Below are 24,491 nucleotides of genomic sequence, written 5' to 3'. Positions count from 1 at the left end.
TAACAGGTGTCACTGGGTCATGGAGGCCCATCCCCTCTGACAGGGCCCGTGCTATCCTGGATTCATAAAAGAATCCTGCGAGCCAAGCCAGGAGGACCCATGGACTCAGCAGAGCACAAGGGCAGAGGCAGAGCTGAGCTCAGAGACTGCATCCGCCTACCCATCCGCCGGGACTTTCTGCTTAGGGATGGAAGGGTGTCCCAGGCAGTGCTCAGGGGGCACAGGGGCCCCTCCTGACGGTACTGAGGCCAGTAGACCCACAGAACCCAAGTGCTAGGGCCCAGCAGGTGGTGCTGGAAACGCCCAAGGCCTGCTCGGTGGCCTGACCATATGCCCCGGGGCTGCTGAGACCTGCACATGCTCTCTGGCTTTGGGGAGCACTTTCTGTGCGCTCAGGGCTTACTCCTGACTGCTCTAGCAGGTCTGTGCTTTTGCTAAGGGGTGCTGAGGATGGAATATGCCAGGCTCTGCCCCCCGCCCCCCACCACCATGCTGGCTCCTAAACCACAGCACTGGCCAAGTCCCCAGGCAGGGGACAGCTCCACTCCTGCTCCCACCAGTATTCCGAGGTTGTGAGGGCAGGAAGCACGAGAAAACTCCAAGGGAGGCTGGACAACAGAATCCACCCATTTATTCACAGATAACTCAACCACCTATAGAGAAGATTCTGAACATCTATCCCCAAAAGATGTAAGAACTACAAAGGTTCTTTTGAAATTTCTTTAAAAATTAATAGGGGCGGGGCTGGAGTGATAGCACAGCGGGTAGGGCGTTTGCCTTGCACAAGGCCAACCGGGGTTGGGTTCCCAGCATCCCATATGGTCCCCCCGAGCACCACCAGGAGTAATTCCTGAATGTAGCACCAGAAGTAACCCCCGTATATCGCCAGGTGTGACCCAAAAATAAAAAAAAAAAATTAAGTAGGGGCTGGAGTGATAAATTCTAGCAGGATTTTCTTTGTCTTTTTTTTTTTTTTTTTAAGAAATCAAATGAGTTGACTCAAATATTATGCAGAAAACTAAAGTAGATAGAAGAACCAAAGCCCTCTTGAATACTCGGGAGAGGAGTGGTAGAAGGGGAGGCCTCAGCCCAGTAATACAGGGCCATCCACTCACTCACCACCAGGGTCACTGTGTGTGCGCCCAGGGGGCAGGGGACAAGTGAATGTAGGTGGGACAAAACTTCACCCACCCCATCAATTGGTTCAGACAGTTTATTCAGACAAAAGGTTTCTGAACAGAAAGGTGCTAAATCCACAGTCCTGACTAACAAAATTCCACAAAAGATATAAAAGTTTTGACCATCAAAGAAAATACTGGCAAACTAATTTTCATTAAAATTAAAAACTTGGGGCTGCAGAGATGGCAGGGGACGTGGGTTGCCTTGACCCCTAGCACTGCACATGTCTCCTGAGCCCGTCAGGAGTGATCCCTGAGCAGAGAGAATCAGGAGGACCGGGAGGACCACAGGGCATGGACCAAAAGAAAGAAAACAAAAAACAATATAATTCTGGAGCTGGAGCATGTTTGTTTTGTATGCAGACAACCCGGGTTCAATCCCCGGCATCCCATAGTCCCCCAAGCACTGAGTATCAGTGGGTGTGACCCAAAAAGAAAAAACAAAAATAATTAAGCATGCCATACACTAGAAGAAAATACACAACAGACAAGCAGGCCAAGAGGCCTGCAGCCAATGGACTGACAGAACAGACAGAATCCATAGGCGCACAGAAAGGCCAGGAGGCATGGGAAAGAAAACACAGAACAGACTTGAAAGAAAATGAAGAACAGCGAGTGCTGCCAGTCTAAAGCTGAGGGGATGGAGGGGCTGCTGGAGGCCCTAGAGGCTGAGGGGAGCAGCAGCAAGGAGAGGCCCAAGGAGCAGCTCACAGCTTTACGAAGGAGGCAGAGCTGGTTCCCCAGCAGCCGAGAGGGCGGCCAGCACTAGACGTCCAGGCTGCACTGCCACATGTCAGGCCCCAAGCATGCGTCAGAGGCCACCAGTTAAATGTCCCTCATGGAGCCATACAGACCAAGCATGAAGAACTCCTCTGAAAGGACAACGTAACACACACAGAGGAGGCATGGGTCAGGACCAGGAGACTCGCTGTTCAGATGGCAATCTCTCAGAGAGGGGAGATGGGACAGCTGCCAGGGAATTTGCCTGGCACACACCAACTTGGGTTCGACCCCCAGCACCCCAAAGGTTCCCTGAGATCCACCAGGAATGATCCCTTGGTGCAGAGTCAGGAGTAATCCCTGAGCACAGCCAAGTGTAGTCCAAAACAAAACAAGATGTTAATTCTCTACGTCCCCCCCTCTCACTCAGTGTCAATGGCTGAACTCACCAATTAAGAGACATGCAGTGGCAGGATGGATCAGAAAATGGAACCCAACTTTCTGTGACCTCCTCAGTCACAGGACACACATGCTCAAAGCTGGAAACAATGTTGTTTTGGGAGACAGGGAGTCACACCCGGCAATGCTCAGGGGTTACTCCTGGCTCTGCATTCAGGGATCACTCCTGGCAGTGCTCTAAGGGCCATATGGAATGCTGGGGATAGAACCTGGTTTGGCCACGTGCAAGGCAAACACCCTCCCCACTGTGCTACTGCTCTGGCCCTGGAAAGCAATCTACAGCAAACAAGTCCTGTAAGATGGCTGGGGCGGTCATGCTTCTATCAGACAACACAGACTTCACGTTTCAAAAGGCCGCAAGGACGGAAATGGTCATTTCTCAATGACAACAGGTACGATACACCCAGAAGAACCCACACTGCTACACTATGTGCACCTAATGACGGACCACAGGATAATGAAGGTGGCTGCCAAGAGACCGGAAGGAAGACTGACAGCGCACCAGCAGTTGGACTCTGACGTCCCTGCCACCGTTCGGTCAGTCACTCTGGCAAGAACTACACGAGGACACACTGGCCTTAAGGAAAGAATGAAGTGATGGTCAAGCCACCGTTTAGAGCTTCATCCATCCCCCAAAGTGCATCCTGTGCACACAGGACATTCTCAAGGTGGCCCACACACTCGGTCCCAAAACAGCTCTCCAATTAGCAAGACAGAAATCGCATCAACTCAGGGCCACAGTGATAGTACAGCAGGTAGGGCGCTTGCCTTGCATATGGATGACTTGGGTTCAATCCCCATCATCCCACTCCCTCAAGCACCACCAGGAGTGATCCCTGAGTAATTTTATACCGTCAGGAGTAAGCCCTGAGCGTTGCTGGGGAACTCCTCCACCCCCCCCAAAAAAGGGAAAGAAATCCTATCAACTATCCTCTCAGACTCTCAGGCCCAAAGCTTGGAAAATGGAAATCACAAATGGGGAGGAGAGGTGGAAGGTGGGATGGGGAGAGGGACATAACAAGAAAACAGGTGAAAGAATGAATACAAGAGAGCAGTTATGAGCCGAGCCTGAGTGTAAGGGATAGATACATCTCTTCTGGAGCATCTCCCTCCAGTCACCACCCCTCAGAGGCAACTACTACCTTCTGTGTGAAATGATTTCCTCTAAATTTTGCTCATTGTGTTCTTACGTGTGCAAATACCCCAAAGATACATCTTCGATCTTGCCTTTAAAATATACTTCCACAACTAAAGATATAAAGAATGCTAAAATTATAAGTAGGGGGCTGGAGCAATAGCACAGCAGGCAGGGCATTTGCCTTGCACGCAGCCAACCTGAGTTCAATTCCCAGCATCCCATATGGTCCCTTGAGCACCGCCAGGAGAAATTCCTGAATGCAGAGATAGGAGTAACCCTGGAGCATCACCGGGTGTGACCCAAAAAGCAAAATAAATAAATAAATAAAAATTAAAAAAAATTTTAAGTAGCCCTGAAAACATAAGTCAACTCTCTACTGCTCCATCTCGAGCTCATACAAGACCCTGGAGTACCCAGAACAGGCCTGAAACCAAAATGGAAGAGGCTGGCCCTATTTAGACCACAGGATGCACTGAGTGTGACTCTGGCCACAGAGAGGCACACATGAGCCAAACAGAGCCTGGCTGGTGCATCAGGGAAGGGTCCCTGCTCAAAAGCTGGGACTGCCACCTGCAAAGACACTCACTGTCCACCTGTGCCATGCAGACATTTCCTCCCAGGGATGCACAGGAGAGGTTTCCCAGAAGAATCTTGCTCACAGGAGAGACAGCAAAGAATCTTGATGACCCAGACTGTGATCAGGCCAAGCTCATCAGTGAAACAGCAAAAGCACAATTGCGAAAGGAAAAGAGTGACCATCAGACGTCACCAAATACAAGAGCAGAGTGGAAGGAGGAAGGTGGACGTGTGGCACAATGGACTAGACATAGAAGAAGGGCTGAGGCCCTGTCCAGGTCAGAAGCCCCTTCGGAGGAGGCAGGGCTGGGGCAGAGCCATTGTCGTGAGAGCAGACAAATCTGCTCAGAGGCATCGAGACAGCCTGTCATGTGAGGAAGAAACCCCAACTGCAGAGTGAGGGCAGAGGTCGCGGGAGAACAAAGACAAACCCAGTGCTGTGGAAACGAAGCAAGAGACAAAGCCACCGACTCAGACCACCAGACCACGCTGAGGGGAGTGGGAAGGGGTGCTGCACACGAGGCCATGCAAAGGACACAAGCTTCCAGTGGGGCAGTCCAGAGACCTCACAGCAGGAGCCAAAGCTGGTCTAATAGGGCCAGGATGGGACGGGTGGCAGCTGCAGGAGGGCAGGCGGAAGCATGCAGACCTCAGGGCAGTAAAACCCACCTAAAAATGCCATTTAGGAAGGACAAGAAATACCAAATGCTCAAACAAAGCAGACAGTCGCTCCTTTCCTTCTGCCCATAGAAAAGGAACAAGGTCCCCTGGAAGGAATACTGAAATGATGAAACACTAAGTTGTATGTGGTGAGACATACACAGGGAGAGCTCAAACACTGAACATTACTCCGTGGGGAAAGAATATTAGCCAAGCAGTTCCTCTCTAAAATTACCTCAGATGCTAAATAACCTGCATCTGTGTAACGGCTACTAGGAGTCCAGGAGCTCCAGAGGAGCAGAGCCCAGGTCCCTGAAGGCAAGAAGCAAACAGGGAAGAGAGAGAACCCACAGAGACTCCTGCCAAAGGGCTGGGAATGTTAGGAAGTATCTAAATGTTGCATATTTTATTCAGTTAGAGGAAAATGATACAGTAGCTCTAAAGAGGTCACTCCTGGCCAGGTGCTCTGTGCACACCAGGATGCCTGATGCTTTCCACTGTCAGGCTGAAACGCCTGCACCTGCCAAATGACCACAGAAACAGGCATGTGAAGAATATTTGCATATATAAACTCATTAATTTCTCTTTATTTGAAAAAAATATTAAGCAAGTGTTAAAGGAGGTAGCTCAGCACCTAAGCACTTACTTGCCTTGCATGTATGAAGTGGCAGGGGCAATACCTAGCACCACAAAAAATAAAGTTAAGCAAGATAAAAATACTTGCCACATGTGATCAATTTCTTTTAGAGAAATAATAAGGTGAAAAATGGATATAGTAACAAAAGGTGACAACTTCTATGAATGATCAAAAACAATGAAAAGCAAGCAAAACACAATAAGAGTACTTTTCAGTAATCAAATTGGCAAGTTGAAACAATGTTATAACCAAAGACAACAAAGAGAGTGCTGGGGAGAGAGAACAGCCGCAGGACAGGGTCCCCCAACCCAAGTCAGGAGTGAGCGCTAAGTAGTGCTGGGTTTGGCCCAAAAGCAAAACCAAAGATGAGCAAGATAACAGAGGAAGCCACCTGTGGACCCACCAGGCAGAAGGCCCCTGGACAGTCCCTGTAAGGGGTGATACTTCTTGTGTGGTCCCTCACTTAATCAACCACTTCAAGACCTGAGTGCCTCTCCTGTACAGTCAATCCATCAGTCCTCAGACAGCACGATGGGCAGAGAGGCACAGGACACACACACACACACCCTGACCCTTTAAGATTGTCTCAGACTGCACGATGGGCAGAGAGGCACAGGACACACACACACACCCTGACCCTTTAAGATTGTCTCAGACAGCATGATGGGCAGAGGCACAGCACGCACACGCACACACACACACACACACACACAAATACACGGCCCCTCCCGCCCTACCCCCTCCCCTACCCTTTAAGGGAAGAAGAGAGCTGCTTCCAGTGTTTCCTTCCCAAGATTGTCTCCTGGGTTTAAGTCAAATAACAGAATTAAAAGTTCAATGCATGAATCTCACAAATAAATGAATTCAAGTAGATCCTCTATGGTGACTTTGGAAATCAAAACTGCTGTTTCAGTGGGTGATGTGCCTACTTCAGAGTGTCACCACCCTGGCTGGGTGTGTTTGGAACAGCCACAGAGAATGAAACAAATGAGACTGAGAATGAACATGTGACCAATGGCAACAAACGTCCTGGGAAACAAGGATGCAATCAAGCATCAGAAAGCAGAGACCAGGGCCAGAGCAATAGTACAGCAGGTAGGGCATTTGCCTCGCATGCAGCCAACCTGGGTTCGACCCCCAGCACCCTGTGTGATCTCCTGAGCACTGTCAGGAGTGATTTCTAAGAGCAGAACCAGGAGCAGTAACCCCTGAGCATTGCCGGGTATGCCCCCCAGCCCCTCCCAAAAAAAAACAGAAAAAAGAAAAAAGCAGAAACTTAACGGAACAAACATCCTGGGAAACAAAGATGCAATATCATATCAGAAAGCAGAAACCGGGGGCAGTCTCAGCCCGGGCCGGAGCTCGGGCTCCGGCCGAGTTTCGACCCGGGTGGCCATGCCTTTGCACAGCCGGTGGATGTGGAATGAGCAGGAACCAGAGACAGCTTTAGGATTTGGGGTTCCAGCAAGTGCTTGCAACCATGTATGGAGACTGTGAACTAAGCTTTTGCTACATGCTGTTCCAGGAAGGGAAATGATTCATTTTCCAACTTAAATCTCCGTGGACTTAATTACTATAATACAGAAATTGTAAACCGCGCGGCCGCTACTGCGCTACCGCGGCCGCGCAACTTTTTATCTCTTCATTCTCATCAGTGGAAAACTTATTATCAAATATTTCCTTGTCAATAGAGCTGTATTCTTGGGGGATAAATTCCAACAAAAATAGTGAGTCTGTTTTGAAACTCCAACAACAATAGTGAGTTGTGTGTTGAAATCTGGAATGTAATCAAGGTAAAGAGAAAAGGAAGTGAAATTATCAGTCATGCACGGGGGGGGGGGGCTTGGGGGTGAGGGGTGAGATGTATACTGGTTTTTTTTTGTTTTTGTTTTGTTTTTGTTTTTATTGGTGGTGGAATATGGGCACTGGTGAAGGGATGGGTGTTTGAGCATTGTATAACTGAAATATAAGCCTGAGAACTTTGTAACTTTCCACTTGGTGATTCAATAAAATAAATTAAAAAAAAAAAAACAGCAGAAACCAGGGCTGGAGCGATAGCAGAGCAGGTAGGGAGTTTGCCTTGCATGCAGCTGACCTGGGTTTGATTCCCAGCATCCCATATGATCCCCCGAGCACCGCCAGGAATAATTCCTGAGTGCATTAACCAGGAGTAACCCCTGTGCATCACCGGGTGTGACCCAAAAAGAAAAAAAAAAAAAGAAAGCAGAGACCTCAGAAATAACACTCTGTGCATTAGAGGAGACCCACAAAACATAACTCAGTTACAAAGTGCGCAAACAATCTGAGTACACATTTCCAGCTGGGAGACACACAAATAGCCAGTTGGCGTGAGGTGGTGCTCGATACCATTATCCACCAGGAGAAAGCAGACTACGGTGGACTAACTATTGCACAAGCCTGGAGACAAGCACAAAAGATGCTCACAAGTGTTGGGGAAGATGTGAAGACACTGAAAGCCCTAGACTTCAGAGGGAAACGTAAACAGGGTACAGCTAATTAAGAGAACTGCCTGGGAGTGCCACAAAACCACGGCTTGGAGGCCGGGCACGGATCAGAGGCAAAGCATCTGCTTTATATGCATGAATTCAAGACCCTAGGTTCGACCCGCAACACTGAAAGACAGCGACTCATAGTAGTTTTAGTTATACACAAAGATGCAGGCACACACTCAGAAGAAGGGAAACAAGGTCTACAAAAACCCACACACAGGGGCTGGAGTGAACGCGGCCGGCCCGGGTTCAATTCCCAGCATCCCATATGATCCCTCAAGCACTGCCAGGAATAATTCCTGAGTGCATGAGCCAGGAGAAACCCTTGTGCATCGCTGAGTGTGACCCAAAAGGCGGAAAAAAAAAAAAAACCCGACACACAAATGACATTCACAGAAGGACCATTCATAATAACCAGCAAGGGCAAGCAGGCCAGACCTCTGTCCGCTGCTGATGAGCAGACAAGACATGGCCACGAAGAGGGAAGCTGACTTAGTAACAGAAAGGAGACAGGACTGCCTGTGCCACAGCACTGAGGAAGGCTTCGAGGGCCGGTCCACAGAGAAAGGTTAGGGGCTGCCAAGAAGCAAGAGGCAAGGAAAGGCCAGGATGGGGATGATCATTCATGAATTGGGTCTTTCTGGAATATTTATAATGCTCTATAATTTGATGGTGGTAATAGTTTTGCAACTGTGAATTTAGGAGAAAAACCACTGAATTGCATACTTTAACTAGATAAATTTCCTTTATATAAAAAATAGTCTAATAAGCTACAAAAAGAGTTTTGGATAAGAGTATTCCAAGTCAAGTTATACTAACATCCATGTGTGCACAGAAGACACCAAGACCACCCGAAGGTCACAGGCCTCCACGGGCCTCACGGCAGCATGAGCAGGAAGGCTGCTCTCGGCTGCCCTCGGCACAGCCAGGCGTCCCCCATGGCTTGATGCTTGGACCCATAATGCATGTCAGCAGGGCCCCAAAGCTGCCCTAGTGGTGCCCCAGGAGGTCAAGGGTGTCGGGTTGGACCTGGGCCCATCTCCCTCAACTCCTCTGTTTTCAAGCAGACTCCCAGGATGTCAGGAATGCCGACAGAGGTTTCTCCTGCTGTCCTACTGCGGTTTCCTTGTCAGTGTTCAGCCGTCCAACCTCTTCTGTACAGTTCCACCCACTCTCCTCCTAACACACTACCCCGTTCTGCCATGGGACAGAGAAGCAAAGAAAGCAGCTCAGCACGGGTGAGCCTTGAGACATGCACAGCTGCTCCTGCCTGCTCAGAGCCCCAACAGCAGGTGCATGGACCCCAGCACTGCACTGCAGCTTAAGGTGTGTTTGAAACAGGTGTTTGAAACAGAATGCCAGAAGGAGGCAAGCCTGAGGAGAAATGCCTACAAAATCAGCTGTGTTTCACATGTGTCTAAGCGTTTGTGCCTTTATCAACTGTTACAGAGACGTTCTATAACTGACCACTAGTATGTTTCTGTGTCTACACAGGGACAACCCAGCATCCAGGGAAGGAGAATCCATCAAGAAAATATATGCAATATATTATCATGAGAAAACTATGTTTCTGGCACCCTATATGACTCCCCCAGTTGCAAGGCGTGATCCATCCCTGGGATTAGAGCCATGATTAAGCCCTAAGCTCCTCAGGTGTGGCTCAAAAACAAACACACAAAATGAGACTGAATACACAATCAGTAATACCATTTTTAAGAAAATTAAGACATGCAACCCTTCATTTATGTTAATTCTAAACTGATGCTCAAACAATGCTGAGTGGAGTTATGTGTCTTGCTGACCTCTCACTGTGAGTTTGCTATACAGCTGCGAGTTCACTTCTTTGTCACGCTGAAAACGCCGAAACTCATCAATGGCTTCTCTCGTTATAGTGACAGCCAAAACGAAGCCCTGTGAAACAAAAGAAGGTGCCTGAGAAAATGAGACTCGACGTGGGATTCCCTAATGTTACTCCCTCCCATCCCCCCGCAAAACCTTAAAAAAATATTTACCTTTAAAAAGTAAAATAAAGGGCCAGAGAGATAGTACAGCGAGTCAGGCACTTGCCTTGCATGCAGCAACGCTGGATTCTATCCCCGGTACCCCAGATGGGTTCCCCGAGCCCTGCCAGGAATGATCCCTGAATGCAGAGACAGTAAGTACTAAAAGCACCACCAGGCATGTCTCCAAAACCAAAATAAAAGGTAAAATAAAACTAAAATCAGCAACACTGAAACATAACAAGAGACATAATCATAATACCCAGTAAAAGATTTACTATGTTCAAGAAATAAAAAGATTTACTATGTCTAATTAAAAATTTCTATCACATCATCATAAGCATTCCAAACTAAACACCAGAAAACACTTAGCAACTCTAAGAAAAAAAGAAATCAATAATTTTCAACAGCCCCCTGAATTCTAGTTAGGTGAAAAGCACATGGCTGCCAGAGTTTGTGCCCTGCCAGAGAGAAAGCACTGGGCTTGAGAGCACAGGCCTTGCACAGCAAGGCATGCCCGCCCTCCTCTGCAGCTGCAGGGTGAACAGAGGCACAGTGAGCTGAAGTGAGTCTGATGCCGTCGTCATGAACCGGGCAGCGCAGAGTCTCCTGACACTTGGCCAGGAACATTCAGGCCGGCCTCTACGTGGTTCCAGTGCTCTGAGTCGGCCCGTTACTCTTGGCTGTGCTCCACTCTGCTCTGGCAGTGCTAGGCGGAACAAACCACACCTCCTGCGTGTGAAGCCTGTGCCCAGCCCCCTGGACTCTCTCTCTCCCGCTCTCCAGTCTACTTGCAGCTGACACAATGGCCTAGAGTAGCCACCGATGGACAACCATCTTCAGTCCAGGTTTTACTCTGGACCACTGAAGACCAGCTCTTTCCTGAAATGTGCTCCTTCCTCCTGCTGCCTCTGCTCCCTGGCCAGCACCACAGATGGCCAACCTAGGGCACTTCCCTGTCCTTCTTGCCGTCCACTCCGCCCTGTCCTTGCCATGCATACTCCGCCCCGTCCTTCTTGCCGTCCACTCCGCCCTATCCTTCATCCGTCCACTCCACCCTGCCCTTCTTGCCGTCCACTCCGCTGCAGCTCGTCCAAGCTGACCATGCTCTCCACATGCTGCTCTTCCCTCCAACTCCGACCTCCTGCCTTGCTGACTCAGTTACCAGAGTACCTTCTACAAGCTGGCAAGGATGTGTTAAACCACCCGGCCCCAGCAACACACTGGCTGTGCCAGCCCAGTCAGCTCTTTCCACAAAGGCTGAGGAGTGTGTATGGTCACGACACCAGGCAAGGGACACACTCTCCCCCAACACCCGGGAAGCAGCACCATGCCCTGCCATACTGTAAAGGAGCCATCTGACCACCAGTGGATGCATGGTGCCTGCTGAGAGCACTGTCTAGGGAAGAATTCTGAAGCCCATGCAGACTCCCTGTAGAAGCTCAGTGCTCAGGCCTGGGGCCACCGGCAAGGCTGGGGTCCCTGGGGCTGCCAGGTCCTAGGGCTCAGGGTAGGCCCTCGAGCATGCAAGGTAGGTGCTCTCTCCTTAAAGCTGCTCCCGTCCCTCCCTTTCATTTTCAGATTAATTTGGGGATCCTCTAATCAGTTTATGAAAGAAAAGGAAGAACTTGCATTTTGCTGGTGACCGTTCTCCATGCCAAGGTGGGACTCAGTCTCAGGCCCCTGGGGCCGTACCAGGCTAAAGCTGGAGCTCTGTGGCATCAGCTAATGAACAGTAATGAACAGGGAGTACTGCCTTCAAACAATTCCCTCATCTGGGCCCTCCAGCACGGCCCGAGTCACTGCGTGAGACAAAGGTCTAGTGGTTTTCCCTCGCGGTCAGACCACAGTGTCCTTCTCTTGTCATCTTCAGATCAGTGCAATTTTGGGGTATTTATCTGGCCTCCGACAAACTTTCTCACCTACTAGTCCTAAATGTATGTGTGTGGGTTCCTCTTAGAGAATTGGGCTTCCACCCGATGCCCGTTACTCCCTTTCTTGCCTGGCCGTCCTCTTCAAGGCTGACAGAACAGGGCTGGCTGACACCAGCCCTCAGTGCTGCTCTCAGGGTCATGTGTGGCTCACCCCGACACACACTTCTCAGCTCTCGGTATTTTAAACAAACATCACCATGGCCATGCTTCAGGGGCAGCTATCTCGTGGTGAGATTTCATACCATTGGCTGTTTTTAGTTCTCATACTTTACCTACAACTCTGCTCAGAGAAACTCTCAGGAAAGGGCCGATGAAAGGATTTTAAATCAGAGCAAAAAATCAAAGCCCTCATGGGCTGGTTTCTCAGCTAGTTGATCTACTTCTCACTTAGGAATGAACAAAGTACAGGAGAACATTCTATATGGATGATGTAGAGCTAAAAATCCGTATTTTCTTCCATCTAGATTTTTTATATGGTAGACTGTTCCATCTTATTAAGCACAATAGAAACACGACAATTTGTTTTGTTCATCTGAAAACATCAGCTTTGCATCAAGACTTGTTCTGAAAGTCCAACAACCTAAAAGGTCACCTTCACTCTGAAGCAGTAATGTGAGAAGTCACCTTCTTTTCAGTCTATTATTCCATTACATGAGAAAATGCAGCAGAGAACAATTAGGAATGAAAGCTAGCAAATTTCGCTGCAGGATAAAATGCCGGGGTGTGGGGGGGTATTGATTCAGCTATCACTGTTCTCTGAAACATCTCACATCCAGCAGTGCCCAGGGATTAAACCTGGCGCTCCCATATGTGCCCCAATCTTTTGAGCCACCTTCCCAGCCCAACATCTCACTTTCAGTCAGAGAACAAAGGAAGCAAGTTTGAGAGAAGTCATTTTGAGACTCGTGTCTCATATCCACCACCTCTAAGATGGCTTTCTGCTTCACTCTGGGAAGTCTGAAAAGGCTAGTTGCCTTGAGCAGCCTCGCAGAACCTTAGAGCAAGCAGAGAAAAGATGTGGAAGCCTTAAGTACATGTGTAAAAATCGATGCCTACAGTCCACGGACATAGGGCATGGGTAGACCACCCTGGGAAAGATGGCGCAAGACCTCAAGAGCTAATGCACAAATCCTTGCTGAAGACTTAAAAAAAATATTAGAAACAAAACCTGTACTCAAAATTTGCATTCAAAGTTTCTTTACCTTTGCCTAGATTAATCATTGTATCACTGTCATCCCGTTGCTCATCAATTTGCTCGAGCGGGCACAGTCACATCTCCATTATGAGACTTACTGTTACTGTTTTTTGGCACATCGAATATGCCATGGGGAGCTTGCCAGGCTCTGCCGTGCGGGCAGGATACTCTCGGTAGCTTGCCGAGCTCTCAGAAAGGGATGAAGGAATCGAACCCGGGTTGGCCGTGAGCAAGGCAAATGCCCTACCTGTGATGCTATCGCTCCAGCCACCTAAATTAATAAAAAGATCAATACCCAGCATCCAACGCTTCAGATTTAAATAGTTTTTCTGAGGCTTATTTGGCTCAGGAAACTCAGTGCTCGCCTCCTGGAGCTGAAGTCTGAGGTGTACATGGAATGTGCAAGAACAGTGCACCCACCAATACCGACCAGCCTCACTACTTACCACCTGAACAAAAACCACTGCGGCTGCTGCCCACCAAGGATGGACAAAGCAGTCCCGAGATCTCTCAATGGGACACCTGGGCACGGCAGTGGCAGTGACCCCGGGGTCAGAGGCAGCAGACACCATCACTCGAGTGGAAGCCCCTGAGCTCTCACTTCTCTCCTAACAGACACCCAGCTGAACCACTGGAAGGTGGTACTTACTGAGGCACTCATCTGAGTTTGATAAACTCTCACATCAGAAAACAAGGACCAAATACTTCTTAAAAGGGGAGAGGCTGAAAATCCATAGTTAAAGCAGTAGAAATCAAAGCAGAACCAGAACGAGTCCTCAGATAAGGCCAGAGAACGCAAAGAGAAAACCCATATACATTCTCTCCAGGTGTGGTCAAGAAAATGGCCCTGTGAATGGCTGCCATTCCCGTCTAGAGCCCCTAGAAAGAAACTAGTCAAGAGTTAGCAAGAAGGCAAAAGTCAAATACAAATAAATACTTCACTTTAGATTTTTAGAGAGAATTTGTGTTCTTAGGGCAGAAGCAAATGTGCAGCAGGTAGGGCCCTTTGCACACAGCCAGGCTGGGTTGAATCCCCAACATTTCATATGGCCCCCCAATTCCCACCAGGAGTAAACCCTGTGTGGATCAAAGGAAATAAATGTTAATCCAAGGCATAAGCAGTATTTAAGCAGTAAATGTTACGTTAGAGAGGAAAAGAAAAAGGGGCTGGAAAGAAACACATTAAAATCCTAAATGCCATTTTTAGTATTAGAAAGCATTTGCTCTATGATCTAAAGTCTCTGTGCGGTTGAAGTTCTTGTACGGGAAATGGAAGAGCTAGCAGTACACTGCAGATATACTTCAAGGGCTCCTACAGCTCAGAGCACTTTCTGCATCCATGGAGACAAGTAACATACTCTCAGACTGAGCAGTTCACAAGTTTCACTGAAACATCAGAAACGCCCCTTCCTCGGGAATAGGCAAACAGGCAGTTTCGTACTGATCTAACAGGATGCTTCAGAAGGACAAAATAAACTAGCTACATATTTGTAGTTCTATAAACCAAAGATTAAGGCCCCAAAAAGCACATTGCCAAGGTTAGAGAGTAAGATAACCCTCATATGACATTTCTGGATCATGCAGAATACTAGTTATGATAACAGACCTAAACCGGAGATGAAGAGACATACAGTAATCCTCATCAAAAATCCAAAGTGGAAGAGTAACATAGGAAAAGCCATCTATCCTCTCTGTGGCCACCTGGCTTCAAGCCCACCTTAAATCTGCCAAATCTAGAATACAGCAGGTAAAGTGCTTGCCTTGCACTCGGCTGACCCAGGTTCGATCCCCAGAATCCCATATGGTCCCCTGAGCACCACCAGGAGCAATCCCAGGGCGCAGAGACAAGAGCCTCATCGAATGTGGCCCAAAGAAGAAAAACAAAACTGTGAGACAAGCCTGAATGTCACCCTGCCTCTGAATATATCCAACACAGAGCATGCGGCTCCCCCATACCCGCACTGCCCAGCCACAAGCCCCTCAGACTCCTGCAGCACCAACCTGTGACCACTGTCCCCAGGGCCCGCAAACTCTGCCATCAGCCCAAGGCCTTTCTCCATCAGCCGACCCAAGCCACCCTCCGGCTCCCTATGGATTCTCCTGCTTCCTCACTTGGCAGTTTCAGGAACGACCTCCTGGTGTTGTGGATCTCCAGAAACTGTCTTACTCTCCCAGAATATAAGTACTATGAAGAGAGGACTCGTTTTACTCACTGTTGCATGAGCTTCGCTTAGACTGGTACCAGATATGAATAAACTAAACACTGGCCCGCTGTCAATTTTTCTGTCTTTTCTAAATACCTTGACCTACTTGTCTCCATCTTTAATGCTGCTAAAACACTAGTTCTAATCATTTCTAAAGCTACGTACTGACAGAATTCCAGCATATATATATATATACTCAGCATATTTAAACAATAAAAGTGCTATGTTTTAAATAATATTTGCCATAAAAAATAAGAGTTTGGAGAGAGAGCCTTGTACCTATACAGCCTGAGTTTGGTCCCAGGCCCTTTCAGGCTCCAGACCCAACATTACCATGTGTGGGCCTGGCAATACCTAGCCACTACTCCTAACTTCTACAGAGGTGTGAGTCTACCCCTCAACTTCTACAGAGCTCTGTGAGAACTCTACCTCACAACTCCTACAGATCGGTGTCAGAACTCGACCTCGACTTCTACAGAGCTGTGTGAGAAGTCTACCCCTCAACCTCTACAGAGCTGTGTGAGAACTCTACACCATATTCTGAACAGAAGTGAGAGAGCACATCTGCAACTAGATAGCACTTTAAAGCATCCAATCAATTATCAATTCATCTTTTCTAAATAAAGATTTGGAATCATATCACTTGATTTCAGAAGTCTTTTCCATTACCAGAGGAGCCCAGTAGGTGTAGAGATAGCCTATTTTCAATGCAGGTACAAACTGTGAGCAGGATACTACCAGGAAATAGAGATTCAAGAAAAACTTGAACTGTTCATATAAAACCTAAAAAGGAAAAAATAAATAAATAAATCAACAAACACTCCAAGAAAAACATCTTTTAAAACTCAGTTATTAAAAGCAGCACAATAGCTAATTACATTTCCATCAAACAGTGAGACTATCCCAATTCAGAGTAAAGTTAATTGTTTTGACACTGGCTTTCCAATAACTACATTACATAAAGAGAACTAGGATCATCACTGTGTTTCAAATAAATGGTGGGGGTGGAAGAGAGAGAGAGAGAGAGAGAGAGAGAGAGAGAGAGAGAGAGAGAGAGAAAGAGAGGCCAATTAGAACTTTCAATTTTAAGAGTCTCCTAAATACTTCTTATTTTCCTGTGTTGTGCTCCGGTCTCCCACATGAATACAGATGTTTGTACATGTGTCAGAGCAAATGAGCTGGTGCACACTTCTCTGGGCCAGCTAGGTCGCAAAGACTCTGACAAAGACTGATGCGGAGTGACTCAGAGAGTCGGGGATGGAGAAGACAATGTGACCATCTATCTATGAAAGGGTGTCAAAGATGACAGCCACAGTTTCTGGATGTGGACTTTTGGACAGTTTTACAAACACTGAACAAGCAAAGGATACACAGGGTCTGACTTCACAGGAAAACTGCCTTAATCTCCTGGGGGAATTTACTTCCTTCAAAGTTGAAGGAATAAAATATAAACACATATGTTACAGACCAACTTTCAGGGCAAGTGAGCTACATTCTTTATCACTTGATAGTTTCCAAATACAAAAATGATTCAATAAAATTCTAGAAATGCAAAGCCTTTAAGACTATCTTTTCACTTTGGGGGTGGGCAGGACGTTGGGGCCACACCTGACAATACTCAGAGGACCATCTGTGGAGCCAGGGGTTCAAGCTCGGTTGGCTGAGAGTCAAGTGCCTCAGCCCCTGGACTCTCTCTCTCCAGTCTCCTCAAATATAACGATCTTCAATGAAGAAAACTTAAGATTTAATATACTCAGGCTTCTATTTATAAATGCCTCAAATTACTAAATTTAAAATGAAAATCAAAATGGAATAAAACTCACGTTTATAGATGATAAATTCAAATGACATATTACAAATTCAATAAAATTTACTAATGTGCATATGAAAATATCCTTGGATGCTATTTTTTATGCAAGTTGGAAGGTATGGAAATTTATCAAGAGCAGAGCAATGGGCTAAGTCCTCACTGCTGACTGAACAGTCTGGGGAATAAAGTCACCTACATCATCATACACTGTGTGTGTGACTGAAAAATCAGTTACATTGATAACACGTTTATATTCATAATCATGTTCAATTGCTGTCTAAAAAATGTTTTGAATCATTTCATAAATTAATCTCAGCAGGAGAGAAAGCTCTCTTTTTCCTCAGTGATTTCTTTAAAATCTGTTAGCATAAATTATATCTATTAGCAATTCAGAAATTGCCATTTGTGCTAAAAATGGCATAGAATTCCTACTGTGCAATTACCAAATGTTTCTAAAATACTACATTTTAGATGAAAAGACTAATTTAATAGACAATCTAAGGGAAAAAAATCATTCACACAGTAACAGTTGTACAACACCTCAACAGGTATCCAGACAGCCCGACCTGGCAGGGTGGGAGAACCAGAAGCAGCCTGCTCAAGGTTCAACCACTGCACCTGCGAGGACAGTAATCAATACCGTACTGTCTGCTGAATGAACTCTGGGGCCTTCAGGAAAAGAACAATGCTTAATCTGTGAGTATTTAATAATTTAGATGTAAGAAAACATAGCGGCTTCATTTTAAAGAGAGAATATTAAACGTCCTGAAAGACAGTTTGCTTTTATTTCCCTGACCAAAAAAATATATTTTATTTTATTTTTTGTAGGGATTCAGTATCACTGACTTGTACTTTATTTTTTAACATTAAATAATTTTGTTTATTTTTTTTTTATTAGTGAATCACCAGGGGGTACAGTTACAAACTTATGAACTTTCATGTTTGTATTTGGTTTACATCCCTCTACCAGTGCTCATCCTCTTCCACCAATGTTCCCAGTATTCCTCCCACCACCCCCATCCCAACCCTTATCACCCCACCCTGTTGGATGTCAAAATATATCTTTCAATGATGGAGCCAACTGTTTTGTGCTTCAATAAAAGAACATACAAGGTCCCAAGCATTTCCCCACCGACTGTGGGTCAGGCTGAGGCCCACCCTAGAGTCAGCAGAGGCAAGGCTGGTCCTCAATTCAATCATCAAGATTCTCCTGGAGGGCAGCTTAGGAGCTGATCTCCTACATTTCTGACAGGGCAATGTCTGAACACTATGCCTGAAGGCAATAATCAAACTGCAATTTTCTTGAGTTGGACTCTATGATACAAACATTTTAAAAGCATATGGATGATTCTGACAATAGTTTTAATAAAAACAAAGAAAGCTATTAATCTTCAACATGCAGACACTATTAAGAATGTGAGATTTGAGTCTTACCCCAGGTATGAAAGTCAGTACATTGTATTTCTGGTTCTTAATAAAGTTTCTGGGATGCTTCTCGTCACACTTCTCAGGGTGTCCGAGCCAGACTGTGCGAGCTCTCAGTTCTTCCCTTCTCTGACACATACTCACCAGCCAATCGCAGCAACTGGATGGAATCAAAGAGACATATTGCATGTGGCTTCCTTCCATCTTAACATCAGTTCTACGGGGGCTGGAGTGATAGCACAGCGGGTAGGGCATTTGCCTTGCACACAGCCGACCCAGGTTTGATTCCCAGCATCCCATAAGGTCCCCTGAACACCACCAGGGGTAATTTCTGAGTGCAGAGCCAGGCGTACCCCTGTGCATTGCAGGGTGTGACCCCCAAGAAAAGTAAAAAAAAAAAGTTCTACACACTTAAGAGCTAATATGGCAGTTCCCACCTCACACATATCTCACACTACTCTGTCGGGCTTCTCTCCAAACAGATCAACACACGGACTTAAAGTTGATATAAAAATACTGAAGATCTGGAGTTGCTTGTAGAGCCTCAGGAAATTAACTTCTCCCCATCAAACCTTGTACAGGCTAAATTAACCATCACCATCAGAAAGGTATGGTCACACATCACCACCCCATTGTGGGTCCACTGAGGCCGCAGCCATTCTGACTTGATTAACATGACAGCAGTTCAGGCCAGAAAGACAGCACAGTGGACAGGGCTCTTACCTCGGATGCAGCCAACACAGGTTCAATCCCCGGCATCCCATATGGTCCCCCAAGCAACTCCAGGAGTAACCCCTGAGCACTACCATGTCTAACTCCCAAAACAGAAATAAATAAGGTGACAAAGGTTCTTGGGCATCAGTTCACCAGGTGACAACCATCTCTGAGGAAACCGTTTTTCCCCGTTTCTCAGGCAGACTCTCCAAGAGCAGTGAATCTCATCCAACATTCAGTGCTGTACAAGGACACGGAGGCTTGACGCAACATTCCAGAGTGAGGGGCCCTGGGTTGTATTTGTAGCCAGTGTCTTACCTTGGGCACCAAATGCTTTTGTTCTGAATTCACCCTTGCCCCGGCAGTCAGGGCCCAGACAGGCAGATCTGTACCACTCAATACCTCTGAATTACCATTCTGGATACAGACTCTAAAGCTTGCATGGGATAACCTTTCTGAAATGAATGTCCTGAGTTCAAACAGGCGAAGCAATGGACTTGATTAAGACTGCAACAGAAAGGAAGGAAGCTCCTTGAATCTCTTCTGCAGAGCAGGGAAGTGAGCCCATGGGAGGCACCACTCGGTGCTGAGTGCCAGTTGCAGCCGTGGTGGTTCAGTGAGCCCACACTGGGGGAGAGGTGACAGATGCCCCAGGAGCCCCGCCCTCCCCCTTCATGGGATCTCAGCACAGTGAGCAGGGAGAGCAGACAGCTCTCCACACGGAAAGCCGCTTCCAAATCCTGACGAGTTACAAATTCCAGCAACTGAAGATCACCAGGGTCCCTACAGTTCTGGGGTGGGAGGGGCACTAACCAAGCAGTGAGCAGTGGCACGGTGCTGATGCCTGAGTTTGCTTGTGTTCCTCTAACAAACGGACTGAGGCTTCAGATGCAACAAAGCAACTTCCTTGTCCCAGTTTCTCACCTTCCTGGTCTGATCGATGCTTCTTTCCTTCCCTCTGCCCCCACTAGGTACAGCCAACCTTTCATCTGGATGCAATACACACTCTGGGTGCCCCCCCCCCAGCACTTTATGCAAGCTCTACAATCATGTCCCAACTTCAGACTCAGGGCACAGGCCAAGTTCCCACACTGGATTAAGGACAAAGGTTAGATCACCCATGACTAGCATGTGGTGCGCACAGAGCAGAAGGCAGAACCAGACCTCAAGCTCACCCCACGTCAGGAGGGGGCCTCCTGGCCTCCTCAGGGGCCAGCACTCCTGCCCACTTCACAGACACCCTTCCTCCACTAATGCCCAGAGGCATCATTTATGGAGCTAAGGCTCATGGGAAAATCATGGTCTCTTATGCCAGAAGCACTTCCCAGCAAGGATCGAGGGGAAGAACCTCACCTACACTGGTTTCTGCCTGTACGAGTGGCAGCAGCACCAAGGTCGAGGAGGGGGACTGCCCCGTGCAGCCCCTGCGCCCACACTGCCCTTATCCCAACACACCTGACTTCTCTACAGCCGTGTGCTAGCGCACGTCCACAGAGCAGCCGGGACTCGAGTAATATGGATTGACCAGGGCGGTTGAAACCCAGGGGCTGCGAGGCTCCTGATCTGCTGGGAGCAGTGTCTTCCTCGACAGGCAGGCCTGGAAGACACATAGCACAGCACACAGCCCAACACATGGGCCAGACCCCATCTCCAGGCCATCACCGAGCCACTCCTGACACGGCACAGCTGCATCCTAGGCCTGATCTCCAAAAACTCAAATCACTTTTACTATAAGCCCCTACAAAAAAAAACAAACCAAAAACATTCCTTGACTTCTAAGACACCTATTCATGACACTTGCCTGCTCACACCTGCCGACAAGGACGTATCCTCACTTATTACTCCCTTCTGGAAAGCAGGCAGAGGGGAAGAAGGCACTTCAGGGCGCGTGCTACTTCACAAAGCTAAAGGCACACCGGCTGGGCTCCACCAGTGGCACCACTGGTTGAAAATACAATCAGAAAGGTCTGAGAAAGCAGAAATCCACGGAATAAGGGGAAAATATGTGTAGCCAGTTGATTATGTGTAACCCACTATTCAGTTGTGGAGCTGAGGGGGGAAATCAAATCGTGAGCAATGTCTAAGGGCAAAGTAATATCTGCAAATAAGCAAGCAAATGGTGGTCAGCGCAAGGGTGCACCCCCAAAGTCCTTGCACGGAACTGTGAGAGCTGGACCGAGCAAACCTGGCAGCATTGCTATGTGGGCAGCTGTGTTCTAAGTGCCCGTGCATCAGAGACACATGTCCTCCCAGTGCCAGCTCGGGCAGTGAGCTCAGCTTAAAGTGGATCCAACTATGCCATCGATATCCTTCTTGACCAAAACTGCCCTGACTCTCAAAGCAGTGCCCTCACACTAGACAAGCCGTCTACACCAACAGTTCCATCTCCTACAGCTTTGCCCAGCCAGTGCAGAGCTCCTGGGGTGCAGGTAGTCCTCCACGTGCCCTGGGCCCACGTCAGAGAGCTCCGGCCAAGTCAACCAAGTCACAGCTACCTGGTACTTGTGTCCTCTGCAAAGATGAGCATTTTCCCGGCTTACGTACCACTTATGAGGCAGGTGAGTCTCAGAGAACACAGGCTGTGTGGGAGCTGATCTGTCATCACCCCGCCATATGGAAGCAGCACGTAGCAGATCCACAGTCTGGTGGGAAGCTGAAAGTGGATCCAAAAGGGGCCCCCACCCCAGGCAGGCCAGCTGCCCTGATGACCAAGGTTCTCAAGGACAGACCACAGAAAGTGCTCGCCAACAAGCAGAGCCAGAGTTTATGCCAAAACTACCACCACCACCACCAAAAGGAAAAACACAAAAAAATAAGTCTTAAATCATGAAGAAATGAAAGTGCCCTCAGTTCCTAAACTTCTGAAGCATTTCTTTAAAGACTTAGTACTCACAGTAACAGTAATAACAAGTCTCACAATGGAGACGTTACTGGTGGTGCCCGTTCGAGCAAATCGGTGAACAACGGGACGACAGTGCTACAGTGCTAGTACTCACAGAAATACAATGAAATATTGGTAAGTCAGTTATCACTCTCTGTTTACAGTATTTCCCGTTTTCCTCCTGCAATTAAGTCATCCTATGTATTTTCTATTCCTTGATCCCTTATCTAACGCTTAATAAAGACTGAATCTTACAAGGTCTGAGAGTGAGAAATACCAGAGACTTAAAACCCCCAGGGAAGAAGGCAAGACCAACCCAGGCTGCAAGTGCACTCAGCTCCTGAGGCACGGTGTCTTCCCTTCTCTACAGCTGCCCGGTCCAGCGGCCCCTGCTGAGCAGAGAGAGCCTGGCCGGGTCCCAGGCCACCTTCCCATGCACAGAAGGCTCCATGGACAGTGCCGCCAGTGCAGAGAAGCGGCTTTTCCACTCGACCTTCCCACAGAGGGGAGAGACGTCTAGTCTCTGGGACTCTTTGCCCCGTCCCCTTAAGCCCCCCCTTCAGAGAGCTGCTGCCAACACCACATTTCCAACCGTCCCCACACTGTCCCTTCACAAAAGGACAGGTCACCACCGAAATTCCGAACTTCCCTCTGGTAGGAACAGCGCCCCTTGGTGAGACACCCAGCATGATGGACCCCCACTGGGGTGCGTGTGGTCTAGAGCTGGGCATGGGCTACGCTGAGGGGGCTGGAGGGTGGTTCCAGTGGTCGGGTGCAGTGCCACCCCCACGCACAATCTTCCATGCCCCCTGCTTGGGCTGGCAGGATGCGAGTGCAGGTGCTGCCCATGGCAAGGCCACAGGTCAGCCTGGGCATCTTCAGCACCCAGAACCGTGCATCTCCCCAGTTGACAGAGAGAGGGGCAGAGCTGAGACCTGGGTCAGTCTCTCTGCCCCTGGACTAGAGGCATTTCTAGACATCCCTCCACCTCTGGTGCATGCCAAGGAGGAAGAGCGTGATGGGGCACCTTCCCCCCACCCCCAGGCAAGCATCTCCTGCTCATGTCAGTGACCCCATGTCCCAGTGAGAACCAGTCACCTTCTCCACCACTCTGGCACCCCTGCCCCTTTCTCCACATGACGAAGAGTGGGTGCTCTCTTCCTCCCCATGGCTCCGCCCTCCACTGGCCTGTACCCAGCCCATGCCTCTTGTCCACGTACTTCCGCTCCCACCACAGAGAAACTGAGTCTGCACATCCTGCTCCGGGGTCTCCACAGACTGTCTGCAGCAGACGAGTCCCCACGTGACCACTCTAGAAAAAAAACTACCAACAGTTTTAGACGAGCAACTTATTAAAAATTAAGGTGGGCCAAGGAGGTAGCTCACCACGAAGAGAAACCTCTGTGTGTGCCAGGATCCAAGTCCTAAGCCTGGCACCACCTCTGGGTGTGACCTTTAGGATGCTGAGCATCGCTGGGACCCTGAGGTAGCTGGTTCGGCACCCAGGGACTGGACTGTCCTATGTCCCCAGCAATGAACTGTGCGTCTGTCCCAGGCAGCCGAGCAGCACCAGGAGTCTCCTGTGCACGCATGGGAGGCCACAAACAAAACCCAAATAAAACACAACAAACAACGACCCAATATTGCTCCCATTACACCTTGGTGAAACATTAAGCGCCCTGTCCCCAAGACTGGGGCAGGGCTAGGACAGCCTCTCCTGGTCCTGCTGCAGAGGAGGTACACCATTTAGAAAGCATAGGAAGAAAACACAGCAGACTGGTCATCAGGGAGAAGTAAGACTGTCCCCTCCCGGCAGATGGCACGGTTTTCTAAAACACCAAGGAATCAACAAAGACACGCGTAGGACCAAAAGGTGAGTACCACAAAGCTACAAAATGAAAGACAAACACGGTCTTTTGTTTGGACGACCCATGGACATGTCAAAGCCAAAACATGAAACACCAGAACTATTATAGCCACTAAAAATAGACTTAGGAATGAACCTGACGTGTACAAGATACCCCTGCTGAAAATGACACAACACTGATCAAAGGGTCAAAGGGTCAAAGGTATCTAGATAAATGGAGTGAAGTACTAGTTCAAGATCTAGAATTTGACATGGTAAAGGTGTGCATTGTCCCAAATAAACATACAAGGCTAACATAATCCCTTCCAACCCAAATCCCAGCTGGCACTCTGTGGATAGAAAGACAATGCTCTGAACCCAGGCCAAGGCAAAGGAATTAAGAATCTGGATAGTGGCTGGAGCAATAGCACAGCGGGTAGGAAGTTTGCCTTCTACGTGGCCAACCCGGGTTCGGTTTCCAGCATCCCGTATGGTCCCCTGAGCACTGCCAGGGGTAATTCCTGAGTGCATTGCTGGGTGTGACCCAAAAAGAAAACAAAACAAAACCAAAGAATCTGGATAAAGAAGAAATCAGGATCCCACA

At 48.1% G+C, this 24,491-nt stretch overlaps 1 protein-coding gene across 2 annotated transcripts in view; it reads right to left on the bottom strand.

Moving 5' to 3' along the window:
• The window catches only part of ATP9B (ATPase phospholipid transporting 9B (putative)), a 130,804-nt gene that overhangs the window by 94,290 nt on the left and 12,023 nt on the right, over nt 1–24,491 (bottom strand). For both annotated transcript variants that reach the window (XM_055128069.1, XM_055128070.1), the window contains exons 3-5: nt 18,456–18,606; nt 15,881–15,994; nt 9,681–9,789 (exon numbers count right to left, since the gene is read on the bottom strand). In XM_055128069.1, coding sequence (XP_054984044.1) covers nt 9,681–9,789; nt 15,881–15,994; nt 18,456–18,606 — 374 coding nt within the window. The remainder of the gene's footprint in view (nt 1–9,680; nt 9,790–15,880; nt 15,995–18,455; nt 18,607–24,491) is intronic.

Source organism: Sorex araneus, chromosome 2 (assembly GCF_027595985.1).
Source record: "Sorex araneus isolate mSorAra2 chromosome 2, mSorAra2.pri, whole genome shotgun sequence".
Taxonomy (NCBI): Eukaryota; Metazoa; Chordata; class Mammalia; order Eulipotyphla; family Soricidae; genus Sorex; species Sorex araneus.
Note: the sequence above shows the minus strand (reverse complement) of the source record. Positions and strands in the feature narration are given on the sequence as shown.